We start from the raw sequence: 27,953 nt of genomic DNA, 5'->3' as shown, positions 1-27,953 counted from the left end.
GATTGAAAAAGTCTCTATCTCCTGGATCTTTTTGCAGAGGGCAAGAGCATTTTAAAGAGGAACAAATGATAAAGGTTTTCTTTCACTGTAATGCAGAACCACACAAGAGGGGATACATTGTGATCTGGTTAAATTTAGTGAAATTTCACTTAATGCCTTTAAGGCATGTTGTTAGCTGCTGTGGGAGAGTCCATGATTAATGTGCATTTACCTCCCTCAAGGAGTTTGTGGTCTGGTGGGAGAGACTGATGTATACATAAGCAACTCTGCAAGGTCCTAGGACGACACAGAGGTTATAGGAAAGTTCAGGGGCAAGCTGTTAATTCTGCTGTGCTTGTAAGGGGAGAAAGACAGAATTCAGTTAGGACCTGGAGAAGGTTGCAGAATTAAAAAGTGGGCTTTATAGATGTGTGGTGCTGTGTAAGAAGTGGGGAGGAAAGGCATTCTCAGAGAAGGAGGAGGAGTTTTTTGGTTTCCTGAGCGATGAGATGGAGCCAAGAGGGTGAGTGGGGTATGATAGGATAACAAGGTGGGGTGAGATCAGATTCCCTGGGGCTTGAAACTCTGTGCTGTCCTTCTTTCATAGAACAGAGGGCAGTGGGCAGTGTTTTAGAGTGATACGTCGGGAAAGGAAGTGAAAAGAGTTTCTGTGGCTCACAGGGAGGTGGTGAAGAGTTGAACCAAGCATGTGCACGCTGAGACATGTGGGAGGGAAGACAGAGGGTCCCAGGGCTGCTGTCCGCTCACTGTGCCACCTTGAGTATGTTAGAACTCCTCTGTAGGCTTCTGCGTTTTAATGTGTTGTTTTTTTCTTTTTATTGAGTCTGTTGGTACATTTTAGGTATACAGTACAGTTACATTCATTATTGGGATCTTGTACCTTTACACGACAAGTCTTGGTTCTCATTTTTCCCCCTTGTTCCTGCCCTCCCTTCACCCCCTCCTCCTCTGCGTTTTAATCTGTTAAGTGGGTTGATTGTCTGCGGTGGGTTTTTCTCATGAGAATGGTCAACTAGGCTTGTGTTTTTGCTGACTCACAGTTACTTTTCAGGAAATGCTTTTTTCCTGTACCAATTCAGTTGATCATTTTATTTTTTATCCTTTAATCTGTGAACATGGTAAATTATGTTACTGATTTTGAATGAATGGTCAACCAACATTTTGTTTCTGGAATTTTCCTTATGAGGAAAGAGCAATTTGTTAGCAGGGTGTTTTAGTTATGGGTGACCCTTAGGTATGGAGAGTGAAGGCACAGGCAGATTTACTTTTCAGAGAACTCCAAGCTGAATGTCACAACTTTCAGAGGAGCCTGTAGGAGGAAGCCTGAGTCCAGAAGAGCTGTGCTTGTCTGTGGCTAAGGGCTGAGGAGAGGCATCTGTGCAGAGTTTAGAAACCCAGCCTACCTGGCTTTTGCCTGTCCCTGTTCAGCTCCTTCACTGACTGCTTGTAGATGGGTAGATTGTGAGCTGCTGTAAACCCTGGTTGAGGGAAGTGGGGGCAAAAAATCTGTATCTTATCTTCTTGGACTGCTGTGAGGGGTATGTTAGTTTTGAATGTAGCAATCTCTTATCTCCTTGCCTGGTTCCTGGAGGGTGCTCAGTAGGCAACAGCCTATACTGTTGTATCGCTCCCTTCATTATTACTACCATCATCACAGTCATGAGTGCGATCACCGTCATTATCATCACCACTGTCATTAGCACCATTCTTGCCATCATCATCATCAGTGCAGCACCGGCCGTGGCAGCACCAGCATTTGTGGTACCCTATCATTATGTTATCAACACAGCAGCAGCAGTAGGACCAACTATGGTATCCTCACTGTTGGCGTTATTAATATTGGCGTAGAAGCCTCCCTCTCTTCTGCATGGATTTGGCAGTCTCAGTTCTTTCCTGACATCACTGAGTAGCTGGTTTCTAAGGCGAAAAGGAAATTGAGCAGGGGTGATGGCTTTGCCTTTCCCAAGTCTGCTACCTATACGTTACATGAGGCATAGATAGACTAGAGTGCCAATTTCTTGTTTTGGTAAAAAGATCCTTATACTGACTCACTCTGGATTGCTGTTGGCTCTTCTAAGAAAAGGAAAACAAACGCACAAACCTTTCAGAGAAGGAACTTTGCTTAGTTTATCTTTGCACCCTTTCCCATTTCACTGGTCACGCAAACAATGAATTGTCAAGCCCATCATCCAGAGGGAGGCTACTGCTCCACTTTGCAAGATGTGATTGAGACACAACGCCTATATTCACTACTGAAGTAGTTCCCAGACACTAGCAGATCAGAAAAGTAAAGAGGAGAACTTACCATGACTAGCAAAAAGTCTGTGTGGTGTTGGTGAAGATATTTTAAGCCTGGCTTCCGTTTATCATTGACATCCTTCATAAGGACAAGATTTCGTTCCTCTTTCTCATCCTTGCCTTCCCCCCTGTGATGGAGCAGCTTTGAAAGATCCGATAATCAATATGGATTAGTGTTTTACATTCAGTACTTTTGTTTGTTCTTTTAGAAAATTCTTACTTTGTCCTCATTTTTCTCATATCACTCAAGAATTAGCACCTTAGCCATGGGCATATCTGGGTTCAGATGCCAGCAGAAAAGATTCTGTTCCCATTGGAGTAAATGCATTAACCACGAAATATGATTTTCAAGTACTTTTTCACATACCTCTTTTTATTAGTTTCCTATTACTACTGTAACAAATTGCCACAAACTGTGTTTACTTTAAAACAGGATAAATTTATTTTCATCTCCTTTTAGAGACCTGAAGTCCTAACACGAAGGTTTCTGGGTGGGGTAGGAGCTCTGGGCTCCTCCAGGGGCTCTAGAGGGAATGCACTCCCTTCCCTTTTCTAGCACGTAGACACTGCTGGATTTGTGGGCTACTTTGGCCTCCTTTCTAATGACACTTGAACCTCACGTCCTCTTGTCTGGTCTCTGTACCTGCTGTATCCCTGTCTTAAGGACTTTTTGATTGCTTTGGGACTAGTTGAATTATCTGAGATTAACATTCTCATCTAAGATCCTGAGCTAGATATGCTATAGCATCCTTTTTGGCCATGTTGGAGGTACTACTCACAGGTGCTGGGGCATATATTTGTAAGGCCATTATTCTATCTCCCACCCTGACCCTCCTTGTCAAATACTCTCATTTTGTTGATTCTTGTAATTTATCTTTGTATCTGGGGATTTTTAGTCATTAATACTACCTGGAACACAGGGCCAGGGCTGGGTAGCTGATGCTGGGGTTCTGACCCTTTTCTGTGAGTTAGGGCCCGTTGTATGCCCCTCTTGGGCTGTTTTTAATTTCATTTATGAGATAATGTTTTTAGGCTCATGTTACAGTTATTTGTGATTTTTGAATCCATTCATGAGGTTTTTTTTAATCACCATTTTTCACTTTCTGCTTCTGGAATGGGAGTGAGATACAGTACTTAAAGGCGAAAGGAAGAAACTATGTTTATGTACTTTACAAATTTAAATGTGCCTGAATGTACAGTGAACATTTCAATTAAAAAATATTATGACAGTAAAATACACATTGCCAGGAATGACAGGATAGGTGCATTTAAAGCAACGAGGGAGACATTCACTGTGATTTTTGATCACCCCTTATTGATCAAGCATTAATGGCAATTTCTGTCAAATAAAAAATATCGTGTCATGTCCTTATGCACCTTTTTCATCTGATCTGGCACCCTAGGACTTCTGGCTCATCCCCACACTCAAACCCATCACAAAAGTTTAACATTTTGACACAGTGCCGACTAAAGACACTCACAGAAGTAGTCTTTAGAACTGTTGGAGAGAGTGGCAAGAATGAAAGGATAAGTGTGGTTGAAGCAAGGTGAGAGGTATTTTGAGGGGGATCAGTGGCAGTGCGTCTTTCACTGCAGTAATTAAAAATAAGTTTTGGGCACCCACTGTAGTTTTTGATCATAACTTGTACACTTGCCATGCTCATTTTTTTTCATTTTTGGCATCTTTTCTCCCCTATATCAAAAGCAGAAAAGGCATGTTAGTAGGGATGCTGTTAAGATGATGATAAATATGCTTGTGGTTCCTAAAGGCTTAAGAATATAGTTATGCTAAACTGGGGAAGTTAAGCTTATGCTGTGGGCTTACTTACCTGATGCGGTTATTTCCTCTCAAAGATACACTATAAAATGCTAAATAAACTTAATAACAGCTAATAGCCATCTCTGTCAGTTGAGGACACTTAAAGTTTTATGAGTTTGTGAGAAAATGGAATTTTCTGTCTGTGTATGGTTATTAGTATTTTAGAATTTTTGTGAACAGGTGGCTTTGACTTTTTAAAAAGGATTCTGGAACTTATATAAACATCATAGCAAGGGCCTTTAGCACTGAGCGTTTACTGTGGGCCGCAGTATGTCACATCCACCAGTGATACTGTTTTCTTTAAGACACAAAATGCATTGCACAATTCTATGAAGTAGGTGGTGTTATTCTTTACAGATTGGGAAGCTGGTGGTGTGCTGGAGGCCGGCCACACAGGTATTCATGGGTAGAGGTATTGTCCTGCTCATTTGTTTGTCACCAGAGACCATGGACATGAACCTTAATGGAGGCTACAAAAGTCCTGAAATTCTAACCTGCTTTACTGTTCAAAACAGTCCAGGCAGATCAGGTTTATGAGGCTACCTTTTGTACAGCTTAACCTGGCCCTGCTATTGGAGCCGGAGGCATGCAACAGTGAAAAGTGTTTGGTTTTTATTTAGGGACATCTTAACACACCATCTAGAATGTGTTTGGCTCATACAGAACAAGTTACAAAAGGGATGAAGTGTGGGATTGTGAGGAGGCCCAGAGTTGAAAGAGCAAGCACATAGGTGCACCTGCTGGGAAGCCCATTGGGTGAGGGACGGTGGGTTGGTACATACTGGCGTGGGTTGGACTGGCTTCACCTTCAGTGGCAAGAGGCCCAGGGAAGGGAGTGTGTGGTGGTCAGGTAATAGAGGGGTTTGTCACAGGAGTTTGCTCATATTGTGAGAGAGAATTTTAGAGCTACAGTACAAAAGGTACTAAGGATAACCTGGTCTGGCTGGGGTGTCCTGGGTAGATGGGCAAGAAATTTGATCAGGAGTTTTAAGGTGAGTTTTACACTGCATGCTATACTTTTTAGTATCATGACTTGTGCAAGAGGTATATTACTGGATGTGTATGTGCACATGAGTGTATGTGTGTGTGTGTAAATTTTGAGTGGGCTATTTGAATACCCATTGAGCCTAAAACATTTTGTGACATTCTTTACATGCGTGAGTTGTTTCTTCTATGACCTTGAGGACAAATGTGGCTGAACGCTAAACACTTGAGATTTCAGACATTTCTTACATATCATTATCAGTTTTAGGATTTCTTCTTTTTAATTTTATTTTAATATTTGTAGTGCTGTTGATCAAACCCAGGTCATGCTAGATAAGCCCTCTCCCACTGAGCTATGTTCTCTAGCCTTTAAGGATTCATCCTTTAATGAGGATGTGTTTTTGTCTACTGTGATTTTAATATCACTGATTGTCTTAATACCAACATTGGTTATATGATAATTTTATCAGTTTGCTTTCCAAAGAATAGCTTTTGTGCAGTTTGTGGGAAATTAGAAAACACTGTACTAATGGAGATAAAATTCAGTACCTGAAGTGACAGTTAGAATGCTGCTGAGGATGTCCTTCATATTGTAAATACTGACTCACATGGAACATTATTCAGACATATAAAGGAATAAAGTTTGGATACATGATATTATGGATCGACCTTTAGGGCATTATAATAAGTGACAGAAGTTAGACATAAGAAGGCACTTACATAAATTATCAAAGTCATAGGGACCCAGAGTAGATTAGAGGTTTCCAGGGGCCTCAGGGAGGAAGGAGTAGGAAGTTACTGCTCGTGGGTCTGGGGTTTGTGTTTGTAGTAATGAAAACAGCTTGGAAATAGATGGGGTAATGGTTGTACAACATTGAGAACGTGACCAGTCACACTAAATTATGCTCCTAAAAATGGTTTATGGGGGCTGGGGATTTATCCCAGTGGTGCCACCACTGCTTGCCTCGCAAGCTCAAGGTCCCGAGTTCCATCCCAGCTACAAAAAAAAAAAGGTTCAGATGGCAGGATTTGCTTCAAATATGTTTTGCTACCATAAAACAATTCACAGTATTCCAGTGTTACGGGCAGTTTTGAATTTCTCCACCTCAACACTAATAGTCTTTACTTTCATGTGAAAGAAAAGGCTAATTTTGTGGGTGGTCAGAGAGGATGATACAGGCAAAGACTAAATGTATTTCAATATTAAAAACATTGAAAATAATCGAAAACACAGCATGGTCGCTTCTCCCTGTTAATATATTCCTCTTCTTTTCCCAACAGCATTTTATAACTATGATGCAAGGGGAGCAGATGAACTTTCTTTACAAATAGGAGACACAGTACACATCTTAGAAACATATGAAGGTGCGTATTATTTTGATGTCTTCTCTTTTTGCTATGAGCAGTTTAAATACTTTCTTAGTGGGAAAAATAACTGGACAGAGTGTTTCCCTGTTACAAAAAAGTAGGTAACTGCATTCCTTTCTCAGGAGCATTTTTTGCAGGTGGATGCCATTTCAGGTAAGCAGCGTGAGGCAGCTGTCTGTCTGTTACTTAAATATGGCCTTATGCATTTCAATTTAAAACTAAAAATTTCCATTTTTATCCTCTGAAAAAAACCTGCCTTGTTTCCTTATTTTGCAAGTATATATAAATCTTGATTGTTAGTAATCAACTGCTTGACGCAAAATAGATTGGAGATATTCCAGTTTTTAGTTTGTTGCTTTGATGTGTTTGATGGAAATTGTGTGCTTTCTTTGTGTTCTCACTTTGATTTGTTTACAGCGTGTCCCAGAGGAACCACAATTGTCAGTTCTAATTTCCTTCCCTTTTGCATTTTATCTGTGACCCCCATTTTCTTAGGAATGAGCAGATTGTCACGGTTATGTGGGATGCAGTTCAATGAAGTCAGCCAGTATACTATTGGTTTTCTTATTGGTGGCCTCAGTTTTTGTGGACGATGCTTTTTATATTTAATGTTTTGTAAATTGTTCAGGAGGGTCATCTTTCATTTTAGGCTGTAGTTACTACGGCTTAGAAAGGAAGCAGTCATGAATTTAACTTTTTTTAAAGCATTTTTCAAATCTGGAAATTGTGTCTTCATGTTGTTTGCTTCATTTTTTGCTTGAAGCACTGATTCTCATATAGCACATGAATAAAAAAAGAACTGATTAAGATGGATAATATAAATAGCAAAATTGTTTTTAGACCAGGTTTAAGTAAAACCTTCCAAGTGGGAGAGCAAATTGAAGTCATCTTGTAGCAATCAACACATTGAACTTTGAACTCAGTTTTTAAAAATCACTTTGCACAGGAATGAGCTGTGATGAGCCCAAGTGCACCAGACAAGCTGTGACTGGCTCCAGATTTCCTGGGAGACACCCCCAAGAAGCATAAACCTATCAACATGTCCATGTTTGTGGCCCTCATTTCCCCATCTGATGCCTGACAACTTAGAACTCCATTCCGTTTGTACCTTTTACCCTAAGAAAGCCTCATGTGAAATTTTATAAAGGAGCTTTAGTGCCATATGCCCGGAAACAGCTGTAGCTGTGCAAAACAGAGCCAGTCTTTAAGCGAATGAGTAGTTGCGCCTGGCTCTGTCTGCTTTTCAGTTCTGACAGCTGACAGTTGGATTTCCTTATCTACTCTTGGTGCATATTGCCAGTGGCTCAGAGGAAACAGAGAGAAATTAAGTAGAGGTTAAGGATCAAACCTCTCATCTGAGACACTTTTCTGATCTAAGGGAAACGCTCTGATATCTTTTTTATTTTTGCCGCTGGTCAGTTGAATTGCGATCCTGGGTAAGAAACACTAGGGAGTGACATCATCCTTGAATAGCTAATGATTTCCTGAGGAGCCTGAGTTTGTGGGCCCTGCAGTGTCTTGTTCAATGCTTGAGAAGGAGAATGTGCTCTTTAGTGCCATTTTTAGGCATGTCGATGTTTCTTGTGATGCATTTAACTTCAGAATAATCTGATAATGGTGTTTGATTTTTCAGCTGACATAAGGGGTCTTCAGGAAACTGTCATTTGCAAGCTAGTCTTCCTTACTAGATTAAAACATTTCAGCTTTGTAAAAACTCTTTACTATACAATGAATTTCTCTTCTTGACAGCTGACTTTCTTGTTTTAATCAGAATCTAATCAGAAATGCATTTAGGGAACTAGTTTCATGTTTGGAAAATGTGGTGTCTTTATTATCTTCAAATAAATATGGAGTAATGTACTTCCACTTGTTTTCCTGCATCTTCCTTGTGTTCAGTTTACATTTCATGATTTGTCTTACTGTTTAGCTCCCGAAGCCCAAGAAAAGTTTCCTGTTTTCCAAACTTGATTTTCTTTTTCATTGTGATCCTTTGGGGTGATATCCAGCTTGTTCCAAGAATGTAATTTCTAGATGGTCACTCCCTATCCTGGCTTTCTCCCCTTCCTTGATTTTTTTAAACGATGATCACACTTGATTAAGTAAGGTTCAAACAGCATGTTTACCTTCTTCACGTTATGGCTAATTTCTTTCTCTACTCATGAAAACTTAGAGCATAGCGTAAAGAAAATGCATCTTCCAGGTCACTTTGGAGATCGGAAGACTTCTGAAGGGTCATTTAGTGTGGGCTTTTGCCTTTCTGCAGAGTCTAGAGCCAACCAAACAGAACATGTGAGGCCACATCCCAGGTATGTCATTGATTCTGGTGTGCCTGGGGAAGTACTGATTTTATTATCTGCTATTTCCATAAAGGTCCTGAGAGACCGGGTGCCGTAAATGAGGGTAGCCATGGCACAAAGATTGGGAAATTCCTCTTTTGATTGAGCTGTGATATTTGAACCTGATTGACTTAAATTTTCAAAAGTCATTTCTTTCAAAAATGAGTTTTTCCTGTGCTGGGCTGCGGCCTCCCTAGTAAGTCAGGCATTGTGTCATACTTCTTTCCTGTCTCTTGGGTGAGTGTCTCTTGTTGGAGCACGTTTGTTGACAAGGTGGTGGCTATCAGCGAGCCTTGAGCTGAAGAAGTTGAGAAATCTGTTAATTCTAGCTGAAAATCTCCTGTCCTAGCCTCATCTCTTCTTTGGAGCCAGGTGGTCATTGTGCCATGTCCCCTCATTCCCCACAGTGACATCCTCTTCCCCTCATACTGAGTGCTGTCATGCATGAGGGTTTGTGGTTTGACTTAGGAGCCCTTGGGGTTATAAGCTCATGGAGAGCAGAGATTGGGTCCAGTCTGTTTCTGTATTTGTGTGCCTGGTAAGGTTCTGTCTGGCTCAGTTACATGAAGGCACAAACGTGCAAAAAAATCGGGGGAAGAGGACTGTGGACTTACATTTTGCTTAGAAAGGCCATTAAAAAAAGACACTAATGTCTGCTGACATTCTGAGTGAGACCAAAGACTCCCCCACCCCCCAAATTCTTCTCTGAAGTGAACATTTATCTGTGTTTTTGCTCTGTTTGGGGTGCATATACTTTTGCTCTCATTCTGTGTCTCACTGTTTTACTTAGGCTCTCCTTTCCAGGGGGTTCCTCCTGTCTCTCTGTTTAGCCTATGGCTCTAACTGCTTACCATCCATGACCCTCATTTTGCAAACCACCCTTCTCAGTTACAGGGGTTCAGATTGTCTCTACCCTAGATCATGCTACCCTGAGCATCGTGAGTCACTCTCACTTTCATGGGTGAGCAGATGTCTTTGGACTGTCTTTCCAGGAGGCAGTTGGTTGCTAGTTTCAGGTGTGGGGGTTTTCAGTTTGGGTGAGGAGGGCCTCCTGCACCCTCACTGCGAGCAGTTGTCCACACTCCACCTTTGACTCCCATAGACTGTCATATCCTACAGCCATCTGGTTTCTCTCACTCCTTTTTTTTTTGGTACCGGGGAATTGAACTCTGGACCTTGTGCTTGCCAGGCAGGCGGCAGCACCCCTGAGCTAAATCCCCGGCCCTTCTCCCACTCTTAATAACTGCAGTGATGCTATGTTTTAAATTTTCATTCTGTATTATTTGTGTAAGTCTTTTGAGTTTCTTCTTTCATACATTGTTTATACAGTTTGCTTTTTGTTTTTACTTGACTGCTGACTTTTACTTGTCTTTGTGGTGTTTCCTTATATATTCTAGGACATTAATCCTTTGTCAGTTGCAGAACAGAAAGGACATATTAATGCTGAAAATGCAGGAAAGACATCATAATAGGATAAAGGACAATCCTTTATGAGTGAATACAGCTTTTGAATAACTTATTAGATTTGCTGTCCTTCCCTTTCCATTTTGCTGTGAACACTATGTCATGCGTAGGCAATGATTCAGGGTTAGCATATCTAAGACTTCTGTGCAGTACTTGACTTTGTGACTATCAGCAGAGAATCCCTCAGACACATTCCAGAGCCCCCCTGGATAGATAGTATCAATAGTATCCCTACTCAGCCTATTTAGAAAAAGAAGTGGGTTCAGTGGCCTTAACTAGGTCCTAGGAAGTTCTTTGCAAGAGTCCTGGAAGTTCTTGTCTCTTTGTATAAATTATTTATGAACACATGTTTAAGATTCCCTTGAAGATTTTGTTTATTTCTGGTTTGTAAACATCCTCTTCACCCCTGCTTGTTAAAATTACTATTTTTTTTTCTTTTTTTTTTCTTGGTACCAGGGATCGAACTCGGGCCCTTGTGCTTGCAAGGCAGGGGGCAGAACCACTGAGCCAAATCTGTGGCCCTAAAATTACTACGTTTTGAGGGGTGTGGAAGGCCACCACCTCTGGCCATTTCCATTTCTGTCTGAATTTTTTTTCCCATTCATAATGTCATTGGGTTCTGGGGTTGGCTTTTTATGGTATATACAACACAAGGTTTGGTGACTCTTTAGGGATTTACCCGGCCTATGTTTTCTAAGTAATCTCTGCAGCTCTGTAACAAGGCCCTTTTTGTCCTGTGGAGTGAAGTTGAGATTTGTCTCTGACACTTTGATTTGCTTTTTGGAAGTGAGGTGACTTGGATTGACTTTCAGATATTTGGGGTTAGAAAACATCAGTCAATCATGCCATGGGAGGGTCCATTGGCCATTTGGTTACTTACTGATTGTGGACCCCTGGCATTTGTAGACAAGTCCTTGTACTTGGACTAGTGAGTTGTGCAAAGGGTGGGGTCAGATCTGGTCTATTGAAGTAGCTCTACCATTTGGCATTGGATATGAACAGTTCTAGCATGTTTGTCCTTCCATTCTCCCTATTTTCTTTTACTCTTGATAATGGAGGGAACAGGAAGTTGAGCCCAGACCAGAAGGTTAGTGCTTGGTCTCTGACCTTTGCTTCCCATTGTGGTCTGAGTCTGCCACAGAAGTACTTTGTGAGATCATGGCTGCCCCAGGGCAAAGCTCCTCTGAAAAGAAGGAGGAGGAGGAAGTTAGCTCTCAATAGGTTTTTTGTTTGGGTAGCTCTGGATGATCTGAGGACACTAGTGTGTATACTTTAAGAGACCTTGATCCAAGTTGGGCAGAGGGAGAGATAATGAGAAAATGCATATGCAAGGAGCCTACTCAAGGGACACTATTTAAAGGGATAAGCATTTTCTTTGAACTTGAGCTTTTTAGCTTCTGATTGTATGTCAAGACCAGGTGAGGCAAATAGAGATGAAAGCATGAAAGTCCACCTGTGAAAATCACCAGTCATGACTCTTAGTGTTAGGATTATTAAATTTTGGTAATCAGCTGACTTCCCTGGTTTTACCAAGCAGTGATTTTTCATACTGCACTATGAGGATGTGGCAGGACCCTGTTGTGTCTCCTTGTACTAACAGTTTGAACTTTGTTTTTGTTAGGATGGTACAGAGGTTACACGTTAAGGAAAAAGTCTAAGAAGGTAAGTCCCTTTTTTTTTTTTTTAAACACAGTGCATGTTGCTTCATAAATCATACTGTGAGAAGAAATCAATTCCATCTCATTTGTGTGTAAGAGTCTTACTTATATATCTCTTTCTCTGAATTTAACAAATATATGGATTGAAATGTGAATGACCTTGAATTGCATTCTTCTGAACAGTATGTGTACATAGCAATTCAACTTTGTTCCATGAGTGAATTGCTGGGTTGGGATATGGTGTGGGTCTGTTGTCCTGAAACATGAAATCCTTTTTGTTCTGGTAGAATTCTGTATCTTGTTTGGGCATTGTGTGAAAGAGAGTGAGCTGAGCTTGATAACTTCAGAAAAACAAAGTACTGCTAGCCATTGATCAGTTTACACATTTTCAGAGCTCCTGTATGCTTATTTCCCTCTTGCTTATGACTGTTTTACACTGTTCAAGTTGAGTTGAAAAAAAAAATGCTTTTTTAGGGCAGTTTGCATGTGTGGTTCTTTGAATATCTGAGAGTGAAACCTATAATTACACCCCAGATCATTGTGGTGGGCACTCCCACCCACAATTCTGTGTGGCCTTCGGGTTCTTAGCTTTGCAAAGCCTAATTTTGGCTTTTCTGTTCTATTCTATGATATTACAGTTTGGAAGTAGCATCCAGTCTTAAGTTGTGGTTAGCTGTCCATGTTACCTTATACATTTTAATACCTAATTTTGCTTGACAGATGGTTCGTGTTACTTGCTAAAATTTGCCCATCATTATCTCCATCTTGGGCTGAACCTTCTTGTGCCTGAAATAAGACTTTGGAATTAGCAAGCAGCTCCAGCACCATGGTTGTCCTGCTCTGCCTTTGTCAGAGCCAGGTTGTATTGACCAGCAGAGCTCTGTGAGAGTGGAGAAGCTGCTCATAATCTTGGGGCAGTCACTTGGGAAGGGGATAGTCATATTGAGGTTCTAATGGAAGAGTCATCATTGGGTGTAGTTGTCAACCATTCCTGCAGATTGGAGCAAAGACCTCCCACCTTGGCCTGGCTGAGTTCATACTGGGCTATGTGCATCTCTGTACATGCGAGGACCTGTAGCCTCAGAGTTTGGGCAAGGCAGATTTCAACCAAGTGGAGGGTGGAATGGATTTCTCCAAGGAAAGTTCTCTTTTCACATTAAATTTCCCTTTCTGCACACAAAGGTGTATTCTTGCATGGGAAACTCTTAAGTTTCTTCTGTGAAAGCCACAGTTTAATCTTTAGTAAGGAAGAGACTAGGATTATAACTAACAGCCCCTCCCCTAGCCTGCCTCTATATAGGGCAAAGATGCAGCTTCACTGGTGGTGTGTGCCTCTAGTGCGCGATTCACTTTCCTTTGGTACTTATTTGGTATTTGGTATCATCTTCCCCAATTTGTGATCTCTCTTATTTCCCTGGGGCCAATTAAGCCATGGTACTTCCTGTTCTGCACCAGGACACCTAGGCCTTAAATCTCACTGACGCAGTGAAGCTGAGAAGGAATGTGGTTATTTTTCAAGACTCACATTGGCAGAAAAGGAATTGAAGCATCACAGAGGTTGTAGTGTTGCAAGGGGTTCCCCAGGCAATGGTAGAGAAGGGACAGGGCCCCTCACAGTTCTAGACTCTTGAGTATTCTGCAAGCATCCTTTGTATAAATATTTACAAAGGTGCAGTTGAGGCTGGGCATGGTGGCACACGCCTGTAATCCCAGTACTCAGGAGGCTGAGGCAGGAGGATCGCTGTGAGTTTGAGACCAGCCTGAGCTACGTAGTGAGTTCCAGGTCAATCTCAACTACATAGTGAGACCTTGTCTCAAAAAAACCAAACCAAACAAAACAAAACAAAAAAAAAAACAAAGGTGCAGTTGAGGCTGGGCCTGATGGCACACGCCTGTAATCCCAGTACTCAGGAGGCTGAGGCAGGAGGATCGCTGTGAGTTTGAGACCAGCCTGAGCTACGTAGTGAGTTCCAGGTCAATCTCAACTACATAGTGAGACCTTGTCTCAAAAAAACCAAACCAAACAAAACAAAACAAAAAAAAAAACAAAGGTGCAGTTGATCTGGCATGGTCCTGGGTGCCATAGCCAAAGTTGTTTATATCAAACGTCCCGATATGTCCAGTCTAATTCAGTCACTCTCCTGCCTCTGGCTTCATGATTCTGAGTGGGTTTATTGAGATTGAGGACCTTTTGGAGCTGGGATTGGACTGTTTTCATATCCTCATTTGAGCACACACCTATTGGCATTATGGAAAGATGCTCATGTGTACCCGCCGATCATCCTGGGATTGGGGGTGTCTAGTCAATCTGGGACTTGGCCCTCTTTGTTGTTCACCCTTTACTTCCTGTTCTACTCCTTCCCTGTTTGTGATGGTAGTTTTTTACATTCAATCCAGCCACTTTTTTGGTAGGCATGAGGAACTAGGATCAGTCGTGCCTGCTAGCTAGCCCTGTTTGGCCCATGTGGTGCTCCGTGTCCTTCTAGGCATGATTGGCAATTGGATCTTCCATGTAGATCTTTAGGGGACAGGTGCCGGGGAACTTAATTCAAAGAACCTGTTCGCATAACAGTCCGCTTTGAAGCTACAGTGCACTTACTGAATTTTTGCTGTGTGTAGTAGATCTCATCCAGGAAAAGTGGTCTCTGGCTTATGCTGCCCAAGACCTCAGCCTAGTGGCCCCATTGTGTGCTTGTGTTCACCTCGGTGTTACTCTAGTAAGGGTGTCATTTTGGTTCTTCAGGAAGCAGGGCTATTGCTCTTCACTTGATCTTAGCCAGAAGGCCAAGAAGTGAAGACTATAGCTCTTGATAAAGCTTCTCCTGGCACTTTGTAGATTATGCCTGACACTGGACATCATGTTGAGAAACTTCCTCAGGCAGTGTTCACCATGGAAGTGTGTGCCTTGCACTTTGTTGCTGCAGAACTCCATGTAAATGTAAGCTGATATGCTCCTCCTACAGTTGTGCTGAGGGGACAGGATTCATCCCATCTTCCCATATTTTACCATTGGTCCCTCTGTTTGGAGATTTATGAGAAAGCCACCATGGTATAAGTCAGTGGGCAGTGCACAAGTGATAAGCAATGGTTTAAACCAAGTCTTGTTGACTGTCTTTATCACTTTGAGAGGGGAAAATTGCCTGAGATCGTCATTAGGAAGTATTTTTCTTGGTGTCAGTTGGCCTTTGATGTGCCTGTATGAAGGTCAGTGGTAGAAATGAGAGCCAATCAATAAAGAAGACAAGGAACTTCCTGTGTCTTTGTGGATTTTTCCCTTTGCAAACACATTGACTGTGTTTTCTTCTAAGATGTCTTCAGATTCTGAAATACAAACTGATTGAGTTACTGTCTTTCACACTTTATGTTTTCTTTGACCATACTGTATGTGAGTCTTAGCATAAGATTTGTGAAACTAATAGTGATGCAGCCACTCCTACTCCCAACTTTTGGGGGTTTATTTGATTTGTCATCAGTATTTATGTTGATAATAAAAATCTTATTTTTCTTTTCCTCAAAGGGTATATTTCCAGCTTCATATATTCATCTTAAAGAAGCAATAGTTGAAGGAAAAGGGTGAGTCTATTCTTCATGTTTAATGTACTTGATGTGGCTGGTAAATATATGGTGAGATAATATTCGGAGGTTAAGATAAGAGCTGTGATTGACTTCATTGGTTCAGGAGCTTTGGGGTGGGAGGGTAGGATTGCGATGAAAGCTGTGTTATGAGAGCTGTTCATGATATTGCTTTGGCCCTTGAAACAATCTGAGGCCAGACCACATAGCTGCAGTCATTCTCCTTTAACCTGAGGTTGATTTTGGAAAGTGTTGGCCTGGCTGTTCTGCTTTCTCTCTCAGCTACTTCCTTTGGCAGAGACTCCATAGCCCCCAGCTCTGAGTCCATTTTTCTAGAAGACTTTGCATGCTGTGGTACAAATGGAGTTTAGGAGGGGAAGCAACAGTTGTTAAATGAAGACGTGTATGAATTTACATTTCATCTAATTGTGATATATGTTTCCTAGAGGTCATCAAACTGATGTATAAGATCATTAAAAGGACATTTGCCGAACAGGAACCCATTAGGCAGGAATGGCAAATGAATAGCCAGGTGTGAACTTGGAAGAAGGAACATTATAATGTTTTCTTTTTTGGTCTCTGCTACATCTTCACACTCAGTTAAATATGTAAATTATAAAATTACTAATCATATGATTACTGCATAATGACATCTCTTTGGCTGATTACAAAATTGCCTTTCCAAGCACTGTACTTTTAACATATGAAAAGGACTTCTTAGGCTCTATAGTCCCATGATGCATAATTAAAATGAAGAAAATAATTTAGAGGTGTGAATGGTGATGGCCTGCAAATGGTGCTTTTTTTTTTTTTTTTTGAAGCCAAGTAAACTGTTTTGTATCCTTCAAATGGTGTTTTTTTTTTTTTTTTTTTGAAGCCAAGTAAACTGTTTTGTATGCAAAGTTTTAAGGGAAAGAGGAAAAAAAAAACAAAAGGAACACTAAAACTTTGACCTGCTTATAGAAATAATGGAATAAAGTGTGATTTAATGTTTGTTTTTACTAACTTTCCTCATTGCTGTGTCATATATCCGATACCCATAATTTAAAGGAGGAAGGATTTATTTTGGTGTCAGATGCAGAGTTTTCAGACTGTGGTTGACAAGATCAGACACAAACAGGATAGCGAGTGTACAAGCCAGTGGTGGAAGAAAGGTGCTCATGTCATGGTGGCCAGCAAGCAGAGAGAGAGAGGAGGGGCTCTGGGAGGGAGACAGACCCTTCCAGGTCATGCCCCCCTTAACCCACTTCTGACCAGGCCCTGCCTCCTAACAGCGCGCTCAGCTACTAAACCCCTAGCGGGTGAATCGCTGATGTGTATAGCACGCCATGGGCCAGTCACTTTGCAAAAGACCCTCCTGTGAGCATAGGAGGGTTTGGGGCACACACTAGATTGAAAGCAGAACAATATCTTTATGCCTGTTTCAGAATCCTTCTACAGGTCAGCTTACTTAGCACTAATATGTTGAGAAAAGCATTTTATAAAATAGAAATATAAAATAATATGTGCAAAAATGTAATCATGAGGCATAATGGTAAAGTGAGCAAGCAGTTACTTCGGTTCTCAATTAGTAGAGTCACATTCACCCAGCTGAACAGGCAGACAAGGGACACTTTTGGTTCCTGTTCCTGGGTCTTCTGGTCTGTAGTGTCCCAGTGTGGGCAGGTAGACAGAGCCATGGTGAGACAGGGTAGAAACATTGCCTTGCCCATGCTTTAGGGTTCCTGGCATTACTTCTCTCTCTCATTACCTGGCAGTGATGGCGGCTCCCACAGACCTGCTTCTGTGGTCTCAGATTTCATTACCCATGCCTCTTGCAGGATGTCTCTCTCACATGGTCTGTTTATGTGTTCTCTTTCTTACACGATCTCTCTCTTGCCTGAGTCTTTGTGTCTCAGGACACTGGCCCTCTATCACTTTCAGATATCCTAAATGATTGCTGTGTTTCTGTTGTCACTGATTCTGTGCCTTTTTTCCCCTAAAAAAGCATTGTTATTTTGTGCTCTCATTTCCAGGCTTTGCATTTCACGTCAAGCGCCCTCTTAGCATTGATGCTCTCATATCTTCTTCCTGTCGTTGTCTTGACCTGCTGCCCAGGCACTTTGCCCTCCTCCTCCCATTGTGCACCGTTCTTGGTGCTTGGCTTTCTCTGATTTTTCTGTCACCCCAACCTGGTGCTGTGGACTCCGAGGTTCTCGATCTGGACCTGGTTGAGGAAGTGCTTGCAGCCCTGCCCTGTCTTTTGACATCTCCTTCAGTTGTGTAGGAACAAGTGACTAGTAAGAATCACCACCATTGGCCAAGCATCTGCTCTGTCCCATTAATTTTTTTTTTGTTTGTTTGTTTCTAAATTTTATTATACTGACAAAAGTTACTCGGTTCACGAATGATTCTGCTTGCAAACTAGTATTCTACAACATTTTGCTTTCATTCAAAAACTCATTATCAGTTGACAAATTTGAGCATGGCCATCTTCCCCACACAAACACAAACAAAAATTGTAAAAACAAATTAAGTTTGTAAACTGTGGTACCACTGTATATAATGTATGACATACTGATACAAAACACATTGTGGGATGGCTAAGTCAAGCTACTTAGCATATGGACTTCCTCACATTCTTAGTCATTTGTGGCAAGAACACTTAATAATCTAACCTTTTAGTTATTTCCTAGTATGTAGTACAGGGTTCCTAACTATACTCTCCAAGTTGTGCAACAGAACTTTTGAGGGTTTTTTTTTTTTTTTTTTGTACCAGGGATCGAATTTGGGTCCTTGTGCTTGCAAGGCAGGCGGCAGAACCATTGAGCTAAATCCCCGGCTGCAGCAGAGCTCTTTAATTCACTCCTGCTAACAGAAGTGTTATATTTTTTCAACCACATCTCCCTACTTGCCCTCCCACTACCCCATTCTTTGCTATGACACTCTTTGTCTGTCTAATACACAGCCTTTGAGGCAGGTGTCCTAGGGGTTGTGTATTCCCAATCCCTGTCAGGTGAACCAGTCAGACACATCGGTGGTGTGTCAGTCTGAGGAGACAGATGAGGACTGCAGAGAGCAAGGAAGGTAAGCAGAAAGCAGACCGGAGACCAGGTTGTGGTGCAGGTGTTGAGACCCACCTACTGGGCAAAGTCAGGTCCAGTTGAGCTCTATGCTTCTTGCCGTTCACACTCACCCTGGACTCAGCATGACACTTAGAATTTGTCAGGTGAAAACAGCCCAGTTGCTGATGAATGTTCCCACAGCACGATTAGAGACCAGCTTCTCCCTGCAGGCTTTGTAAAGATCCTGTGTAGACTTTAATGAGCCACATTCATATCAACACCCTTACTGGGAAAGCTTGCCGACACGCTTGGCACGGGTGTTTTAACAGTCACACTTTCAGTAGATCCTGGTATTGTCCTACCTGAGGGAAGTCTTTAGCAGCAGTGCAGTGTATATTTGGAACTGGTCTTTCATATAGCCGTCTTTCAGACATTGGTCTAGACCTCCCGACCAAGAGTAGAGTTCCTCTGGGGCTCCCCCACCTTCAGTATCTGAACTGTAGTTGTCAGCCAGAGTCAGGGTTCTTCTCATAGGTCTGGACCCCAAGTGATCAAGGATGTGGGGAATCTACTGTAGTGTCAGCCTTCCATGATGGCTGGCTTCTGCTTTCTTCATGATACTCGGTGGACTTCTGGAGTCAGGTAGCCAAGATAGGCCAAGCCACAGATTTAATCTCTCAGCCTGTCCCAAACTGTCCCTGTCTGAGTAGCATAGGGTCCAATGCAGACCACTGCCTAGAAAATAATGATAATTTGATAAAAATCAGTGCATACGTAGATAGTTAAAAAGAAGTCAGGGGTTAAGTCTTTGGGGTGGAGAGAAAGGGTAAAAGGGTAGTCAGAGTTGGGACTGTATAGAATACCCACAGAGACTTGAAAGCTGTAACCTCTTCCACATTTTGCCAAGGACAACTGCTTCCTGCATTATCATATAATGAGTTTTATGCATGATGGAAATGTAAAAATAGTCTTAACCCAAACCTGCATTTTAGTACCACATATACTGGTTGTAATTTATGGCATCTCTAAGATAGATGGGTTTACATATTATTGATATACTTTCCACTTCTTAGACCTTGACGTTCTGAAGACTTTTAATGGGCATTATTCTCCTCCTTCATCTTACCTTGACATACGAGGTACATGACTTACATGAGGGATAATGTGTGAAAATTCACAAGCTCTGAATAAATAATACTTGTTATTCTTAAGATACATATGTTTGTGTGTCTGAACACAGTCTTATTTGTATATTTTCATTTGCTTAAATACCGAACTAGGTGGCCTAGATTGGGAATGTGTTAGCCGAAGCTCACAGTGGTCAGTAAAGCTGTGGACTCAGGTGCCTCTTCTTTTTCCCTTCTTTCATACCAGGCAACATGAAACAGTCATCCCAAGTGATCTCCCGCTCATACAGGAAGTCACCACCACCCTCCGTGAGTGGTCCACCATTTGGAGGCAGCTCTATGTGGTGAGCAAATGGGATGCTCAGTCCGTCTTCAAAATGGTGTTTTTGCAGCCCACTGTATCAATGAGATGTTTGTCCTTTCCTAGGGAACCTTAAGAAGAGGACTTGATCTTACCTACAAAGGGTGGAGAAAGCAGTGTGTTTATTAGTCCAGCACTGTTGGGAGCTGTGTGCCCTTTGACCTGTGTTGTATTAGGGTATTGCTTACTGTGATGAAATAGGATATAGTCAAGGAAGGGATTGCTGGTTTGCCTTGAGGTAGAAAGAGAAATGTGTGTTTTTTTTTTTTAGAGCTTATATTTTGAGCATGAAATTAAAATCTACACAGAAATGGGTGCTAACGTATGGGTCTAGTAACGGGTTATTAAGTTTTGTTTTCTTTTGCCATTGGCTAACTATAAGTAATACCTTTGATGGTTTAAGAAAAGCTACATAGACTTCTAGGTTTAGCTATGTTTGTGGCGTAGTAGGGAAATATCTTGAATTCTAGCTTAATGTGCAGTTGTCCAGTTCTCCTGATGGCAGAAGAAGTCATATTAATGCAGCGAGGTTGGAGCTCTGACATCTTTCATTTCATATTCCCTGAGGGCATTTCTTTGCACATAAATTCGTATTTGCAGAAGATTACCTTTTGTTAAGCCTGTATTTCTATTCAGATTTTGATTTCTCATATGCTAATGTTATTATCACCAAGCAAGGGCTCTGGAAGGAAGTCAGTACATTAATTTCTTGGGAACATAGAAAACTTCCTAAAGTCCCACAGCTGTTCGTTGGGCAGGCTTGTTGTTTTTGATTATACAGTGGTTTCCTATAAATGCACAGTAATAAGCAGTTCCAGTAATTGTTCATCAAATGCACTCAAAAACCTAAAAGCGTAAAGTTAGCCATGAATGTTTTGGGTAAATCTGAGCAATTTCATAGTCGGTGTTTCATGTTCAACTTAGCAATTTTTAAACAAAAATACGGCAACAAAACAAACACGAATTGATGCTGACTAATATGTGAGTGGACACAGCTTTCCTAGAGTAGGCATGCTTAGTGATCACCTGGGCTTCCTTTTACAGATTTTACATTTGGATTTGTACAAAGCCAAGCTGGAGAGGTTTGCATTTTTTATATACATTTTTTTTCTCTGCTCTGTGGTTGTGTCGAGGCAGCAAGATATTAAAGATTTTAGATGTTTGGTATGGCTTTAGAGAAATGGACAAGGGGGATTAGTAAGAGGAAAAGGAACATAATGGAGGAAAAGGAACATTATTTTGCAATAAATCATTCATTTTTATTACTTAGTATTCACTTAAAAAATTAAAATTAGGGCTGGGAGTATAGCTCAGTGGTAGAGCACATGCCTAGTATGCATGAGACTACAGGTTCAACTCTCAGAAACCCCCTCTCCTCAAAGCGAAATTAGGATAATATTACAAAGACTAGCTCATGAGATATAAAATAACTCATTAGGGTGCTACATGTTGGGTGAGTGACAGGAATATTAATCCTAGAAAGAAGGTCAAATATTAGGGCAGTGGTTCAAATATATGGAAGGGTAGAAGTCATTTTAAAAACCAGAAGTGGCCACATTTTACTTTTTTTTATTTTTTATTTTATTTTATTTTATTTATTTATTTTTTTTTGGTAGCAGGGATCGAACTAGGGACCTTGCACTTGCAAGGCAGGCAACAGAACCATGGAGCTAAATCCCGGCCCCCTACATTTTACTTTTTAAAAGGGACCACAGTGATTAATATATTATTAAATTAAGTTCCATCTAGCTTTCTTTTCATGGAAAGAACAGCTAGATCATTTTTCCTATAGGCAAGCTCCTATCCTGATGAATTGTATTCCTACAAATGCACAACTATTCTTTTGCTTCATACCATCGATCCTATCAGAATACATAAAAGATGATAAGAAGTATGACTTTTGTATCTTACTTGAATTTTCCTTTTGGCACAAATGTACTGAGAGCTTATAGATTGAGATTTTGGTGTCTTGCATAGGATCTCTGTACTCTGTGAGCCGCAGTGCCCCGGGGGAGGGAAATCAGTATGGGGCAGCCTGTGTTGCTCCATGACATCTAGGCCTCAGGGTCCAGTTCCTCGGGGTGCCAAGAAGGGCCAACAGTGTCCTGAAGATTGTCTTCAAATGAGCAGGGAGGCAGAGCTTTTAGGCCAGGACTAATTCAGAGGGAGCTGTGAGCATTGCACTTGCAGCTCAATTTCAGGCCTTGAGACTCAAAGCCCAACTATTGCTGCACTCAGCTTCCTGATTCAGTGGTATGTATGTACTTGAGAATGTTGGGTGGAGTCTTGGTAGTTGTGAAGTCTTCTTCTTCTAACCTTTTAGTGTCAAATTCTATATAATGTGTTTCATTTTATTCTGAAACACCTTTTAATTTAACTAAAATCCAATAATACAGTGCGTATATTACAGGTATATTTGAAGCAGTGTCCATTCAGTTTGATTTTCATCAGTGTTATTTTATACCCCAGACTCCACACTTGCCTTAATGTTTTTCCTGTACAGCAAGATAACAGGGAGATGTTTCGAAGTGTGCGGCACATGATCTATGACCTTATTGAATGGCGATCACAGATTCTTTCTGGAACTCTGCCCCAGGATGAGCTCAAAGAACTGAAGAAGAAGGTCACAGCCAAAATTGATTATGGAAACAGGTTTGTTTATTTGAAAGATGATTTTATGCTTACATTACCTAGTTTAATGACATAAACATAAAGCTCCAGGACACCAAAATTATCATAATTTAATCATAAAACAAAATTCCTAACATCAAAATCATGGAATGGTTTTCATGTTGAAAAGGGTGAAGTATTTTCTCTTGTCTTTTGAAAATCAGGAGTTTACTGAATCATCCTTGAAACCTGTCCTTTTTGTTCTCCAAGTGGCTGGGCGCTGGGTGGCTTGTCATTTTAACTGTTTCAGAGGGGCCTCTACAGTGATTTCCCTCAGCAAGAAAGGAACTTGTACTTTCTGCTCAGCGTATTTTACTTTGAATCCAGATGTGGGGGCATCTTGTACAGTTATGGGCAGCACGTTTCCTTTTGTGGACTGCCTCAATTCTGACAGCTGGAATAGACATTAGAAGTGACTGTACAAATGGCCCCAGGGTAGACATGCCAGATTTCACGAATAAAGGTATAGGCTGGCTCCATTTGAATTCAGCTGAGCAACAAATACTTGTTTTATTTAAGTATGTCTCTTCTAACAGTTTCTATCTACAGCAGGCATCTACCTAGGTCTGTTTGAATACTTTCAGTGGTGGTGTGCATGCTCGGACCCATACAGTATGTTCCAGTGTTAGCAGGTGTCTTCTGACACTATCAGGAAAAGAGCTGCTCTGATCCTAATTATGCCCAGTCTATAATCAGAATGAAGTCATGTCCTTTCTCATCTTAAGGGAAAGGGTCTGTAGGCAGGGAAAGAATAGAATAGGGGGTTTCACTAAATTTTCTGGCTAATCCTGACTAGAAGGAGTTAAAACTCTACTAGAAAAATTTCCTCCTTTCCAGTACAAGGGGGGAGACAGAGAGAGAGAGGGAGGGAGGGAGGGAGGGAGAGAGAGAGAGAGAGAGAGCCAAAAAGCCAAGGTAGCTGTCCTTCCCCACTTCCAGGAGAGTACAGGGGAGACTGAAAGAGGAGCTGCGTAACTTTGCAGTTAATAAGTTAATAAGAATCTTATTCATTGTACACAAATATATACTCATACACACCCACACCCACACAGCACACCTCAGTTCACAAGCACTTCTGTTTGCAAATGAGTGTTCAGCAAAATTTTGGTTTAACATCAAGTGACAAACACTGCCATGGCCATCTTTCCCACAGAAACACAAGCACAGACACAAACATAGTCATCTTCTCCAATATCCTAAAAGAAAATAAGTTTGTAAACCAAGGTACTACTGTGTACATATATTTACTCTAGGGTCACTATATTACTACAGTAGATGCCCACACATCCCTTTATTAACTCTAAACTAACCACGGACAAGCCTCTTCCTAACCAACCACTGTTCATCTGGGAGAAAAGGACAAATAAGCAAATGGGTAGAAAGAAGCTCACAAAGCCTACTAAAAGAAATGTACGTATTGGCAAGGAATCCTGGTTTAACCCAAGGGCAACCAAGAGAGCCAGTCAGGTTATGATAATTTCTAGCTGGGGAGTAGGGTCACCTGCACCCAATAAAAGAGGCTGAAGGCAAAGGCCCTTGGGTCAGTCATCTTTCTGGAGCCCCCTGCACCCTCTTCATGGCAACTTTCTATCTTATGCATTTTTCTCCTTACAAATAAAATATCTTCCTTCTTTAAACCCTGTCCCTTTAATTCATTTCTGGTGCTGCTCCCAGTTAGCTGCTCATCTCAGTGGAGCAGTGGCGCTCATACCTGCACACGAGACACAGCTGCTGCCCACTCGGTTGTTCCTGTAAAATCAGAGCTGCAAGAAGCCTTAAAAAATGATCTCTTCACATGGTTCCCAGACAAGTTTTATATCAGAATCATTCAGAGAGTTCAAAATACAGAATCCTGGGACCTATTCCTTAATATTACAATTTTTGATGTCTGTAATACTGGCTGGAGATCTGTTTCTAAAAAGAACTAGACTATGCTGGATAGCAGATTGGAAAACTTCTGGCTTATCCCACACTCCTCCCCATGAATACACTGAGATGTGGAGGTCAGAGTATGGAAGAGCTTTGTCTCCAGCTAGTCACCTGATAGAAGCCTGGGTTAGAGTAAAAGTATCTCTGTGTAAAATCAGAGTTACAAAATAATTTTGTTTTCTGATAATTCCTGTTTTCAGTTGTGAAAAGTTTTTTTTGTTTCTTCTTTGTGTACTGGGAGTCGAATTTGGGGCTTTGTGCTTTTGAGGCAGGAGGCAGAACCACTGAGTGAAATCCCCGGCTAGTTGTGAAAAGCTTTAAAAAGCCATAGTATGAGCAATATGAAAGATTTGGAGTAGACATGTTATAGGAGAAAGACGTGGGGTTTGTTGTGTTTTGTTTCTTGCCAGAAGGTCATATACTGCTGGCTGTATGATTTTAGATGTCACAGTGAAACCTGTTACAAGACCACCTTCTTAAAAAACAAACTTTTGGATCTTTGATTTTATTTTCTGTTGAAAAATTATATTTTTGAACTATGTTCCAAGACCACCTGCTTGTTTTGGTTGCAGGAAACTATCTAAGTACATTATGGCATAGAACAATCTAGTTAAGAAAGATTTTTCCAAATGTAATTTACTACTTTTATAGGAAATATAATCCTTAATAAGTTATTTTGTCCAAGGACCTCTAGTGTGGTCCATAATTTCTCTAAAGCCCAGTGCTCTGTGTATATCTTTTTATTTCTTCTTCAGAAAACCAAATGATGCAAAGTAAATTCATAATGTTGAATGTTTGATCCAAAGATGTACAGATTTTTTAAGGATTGGGTGTTTTGTATCTTTCCTTCATTACTTATTTGTTCTTATCTTTTTTTCCCCTCGGCAGAGAGGGGTTCTGGGAATGGTCACCTTTGAGAATATGATGAAAGTCACAGATTATCTCTCCAGAAAGATGAACATAATACACATATAACTCACATACGTGCACTGAAAGCCACAGACACACTCAAAGTCATACACCTGTGCACAAATCTACACAGACACACCCAGTCACACACAGAGCTCTAGACGCATGGATGCACATACACTGGTTTGGACATATTTTCAAAGGGATTTCCACTCTCTTCCTCACAGAACATTTAAGCTTTACTGACGCAGCTTCTTTCAGTGTTAGTTTGTCTAGCTGTGCTGAGACACACTTTCATAACAAACTCACTGTGGATTCAGAACCACCTGCACACTGCCTGTTGATAAGAGGGTGGAGGATGTGACGTGATGCCTTTTGGGAAGCATTCTGACAATAACAGAGGGCACTTTCATGCAGAGCCCAGGCTCTGGGTCCTATAGGTGTTGGACAAGATAAATAATTCTGTGCAGCTTAGGTCTCTCCTTTTGTGAGGTGGGTTTCTTAAGGTGAGGATTACATGTTCGGATACATAACAGTGTGGTAGCACAGGGTCTGGGCCTCATAATCTTTCAGGGATTCTTTCTGATCTGCAGGACCTGGTGGCTGGCCCTTGAAAGTCAGGTGCTGTGTAGCTGCACCCACATCAGCTCTGACTCGGCCCACACCTGTATTGACCCCGCCTACCCCAGCCCCAACTGACCCACACTACCATCCCACCCATACCAACACTGACTCTCTAGGGGCACCCTGGGAAGAGTCATGATTCGGACAATGAGACTTCCGCATTAATAAAGCATGTTAACAGAGGCAACCGGGGAGACCCTACAAGGTTTTTTCTTTTTAAAATACCTATTTGATGCTTGGAGCCACACCACAGGCCGATTTCATGGCAGTGCAAAATGCCTGTGATTATTTGTTTAAAAGCCTATTTACCCTCATGCTGCCGGCAGGGCAAGTTGGGTCTGTTTCATCTTCAGTAAAACTCACTCATTAGATATGAAGAGGAAAAATGAATTTGCAATTGTTTTCCAATGGTGTAGTGGCCCCACCTTTGAGGAAACTTACCTCTAGCTTAAGGTGTTTGCCCTTGAGAGATGCCCAAGATTAGCTTGACTGCATGGAGTGTTTATTGGTGATTCAACTTTTCTACTTAAACTTGTGACTTTTGAGGATGTTTTTTGACTGCAGTATCATCCTTTGACTCTCTTTCCTTAACCAATATAGTTAAAAAAAAAATATCTTGCTTCTATAGACTTGTCAATAGCAGGAATAATGTATAATGGCAGAGTATGAGGCATCTATGGTTAATTACCTACCCCTGAGACCTGCATAATTTTGCAAAAAAGAAATCCAGTACATACCATGGTAACACAACGCTTGCTTGATTTCTTTTGAGGGAGAGGGAGAGAGAGAGAGAGAGAGAGAGAGAGAGAGAGAGAGTCACTTGATAGTTTTATTGGATTTGGGAAATCAGAAAGAATGCTGCCGAAAAATGTTCCCAGCTACAGAATAGACAGATTTATTAGCCAGATGTTGCTTAGGTTTTTAGTTGGCTACTATATTTAGCCATCTGGCCAGGAAGTTGTTTAACATTACTGTAGATAACAGCCGTATGTTCCATGTTCAAACACAATAGCACATCTTTATTGAAAAACTTCTGGTAGCTTAATGAAAGGATTAGAACTGACACTAAGCAGAAGGGAAGTTGTGACAGGGGCTCTCCTAGGGACCCTGAATAATGAATTTCGTGTCTCTGCTTTAGTTTTACTTTTTCTTCTCCCTTCCCCAAACCAGTGATGGTATCAACTGGCCACTTAATGAGTTTAGATACGTGGGTCTGCAAGTGAATGTACATGTATATGGATAGGAATACATACATTTATGTGTATAATGTGCTTTAACTGTCATACTTTCCATAGTAATTAATACTGCACATTTCACTTGGGCTTTGGAGATCTGTAAGATTTTTTATTAGAAGACAAAGTCATTACTTCATTGGAAGTAAAAACTAAGGGATTTAAAAAATTCCTCCAAGGTGACTCATTTTCAGTAAAAATAAAAAGTGACCTCACAGAATTATGTGTTCTAATATTTGTGCATGAGCCTGACTTTCTATGATGTTTACATCTGCTCAGTGACTGGAGGTTGAAGTTTTGCTAGAAATTCGGATCCCTTGGTTTGTGCCCATGAAATTCTGCATTCTTGTTCTAGAATTCTTGATTTGGACTTGGTGGTTAGAGATGAAGACGGGAACATTTTGGATCCAGAACTAACTAGCACGATTAGTCTTTTCCGAGCTCATGAAATAGCTTCTAAACAAGTGGAGGAAAGATTACAAGAAGAAAAAGTAAGTTCAATTCTCCAATTATGCTGTTCAAATGTGAACCACATTTTCTCAATGTGGTTTCAGGAT

General features: G+C 41.1%; 1 protein-coding gene across 1 annotated transcript in view; it reads left to right on the top strand.

Annotated features, from left to right (window-relative positions):
- Dock1 (dedicator of cytokinesis 1) overlaps positions 1-27,953 on the top strand; it is a 523,445-nt gene that overhangs the window by 46,973 nt on the left and 448,519 nt on the right. Inside the window, exons 4-9 of the mRNA XM_033761232.1 lie at positions 6,383-6,466; positions 11,891-11,931; positions 15,445-15,500; positions 19,919-20,015; positions 22,536-22,684; positions 27,752-27,887. Of these exons, the coding sequence (XP_033617123.1) occupies positions 6,383-6,466; positions 11,891-11,931; positions 15,445-15,500; positions 19,919-20,015; positions 22,536-22,684; positions 27,752-27,887 (563 nt within the window). The remainder of the gene's footprint in view (positions 1-6,382; positions 6,467-11,890; positions 11,932-15,444; positions 15,501-19,918; positions 20,016-22,535; positions 22,685-27,751; positions 27,888-27,953) is intronic.

This window comes from Fukomys damarensis, unplaced genomic scaffold, assembly GCF_012274545.1.
Source record: "Fukomys damarensis isolate Sample0158 unplaced genomic scaffold, DMR_v1.0_HiC HiC_scaffold_8, whole genome shotgun sequence".
NCBI classification, from domain to species: Eukaryota; Metazoa; Chordata; class Mammalia; order Rodentia; family Bathyergidae; genus Fukomys; species Fukomys damarensis.
Note: the sequence above shows the minus strand (reverse complement) of the source record. Positions and strands in the feature narration are given on the sequence as shown.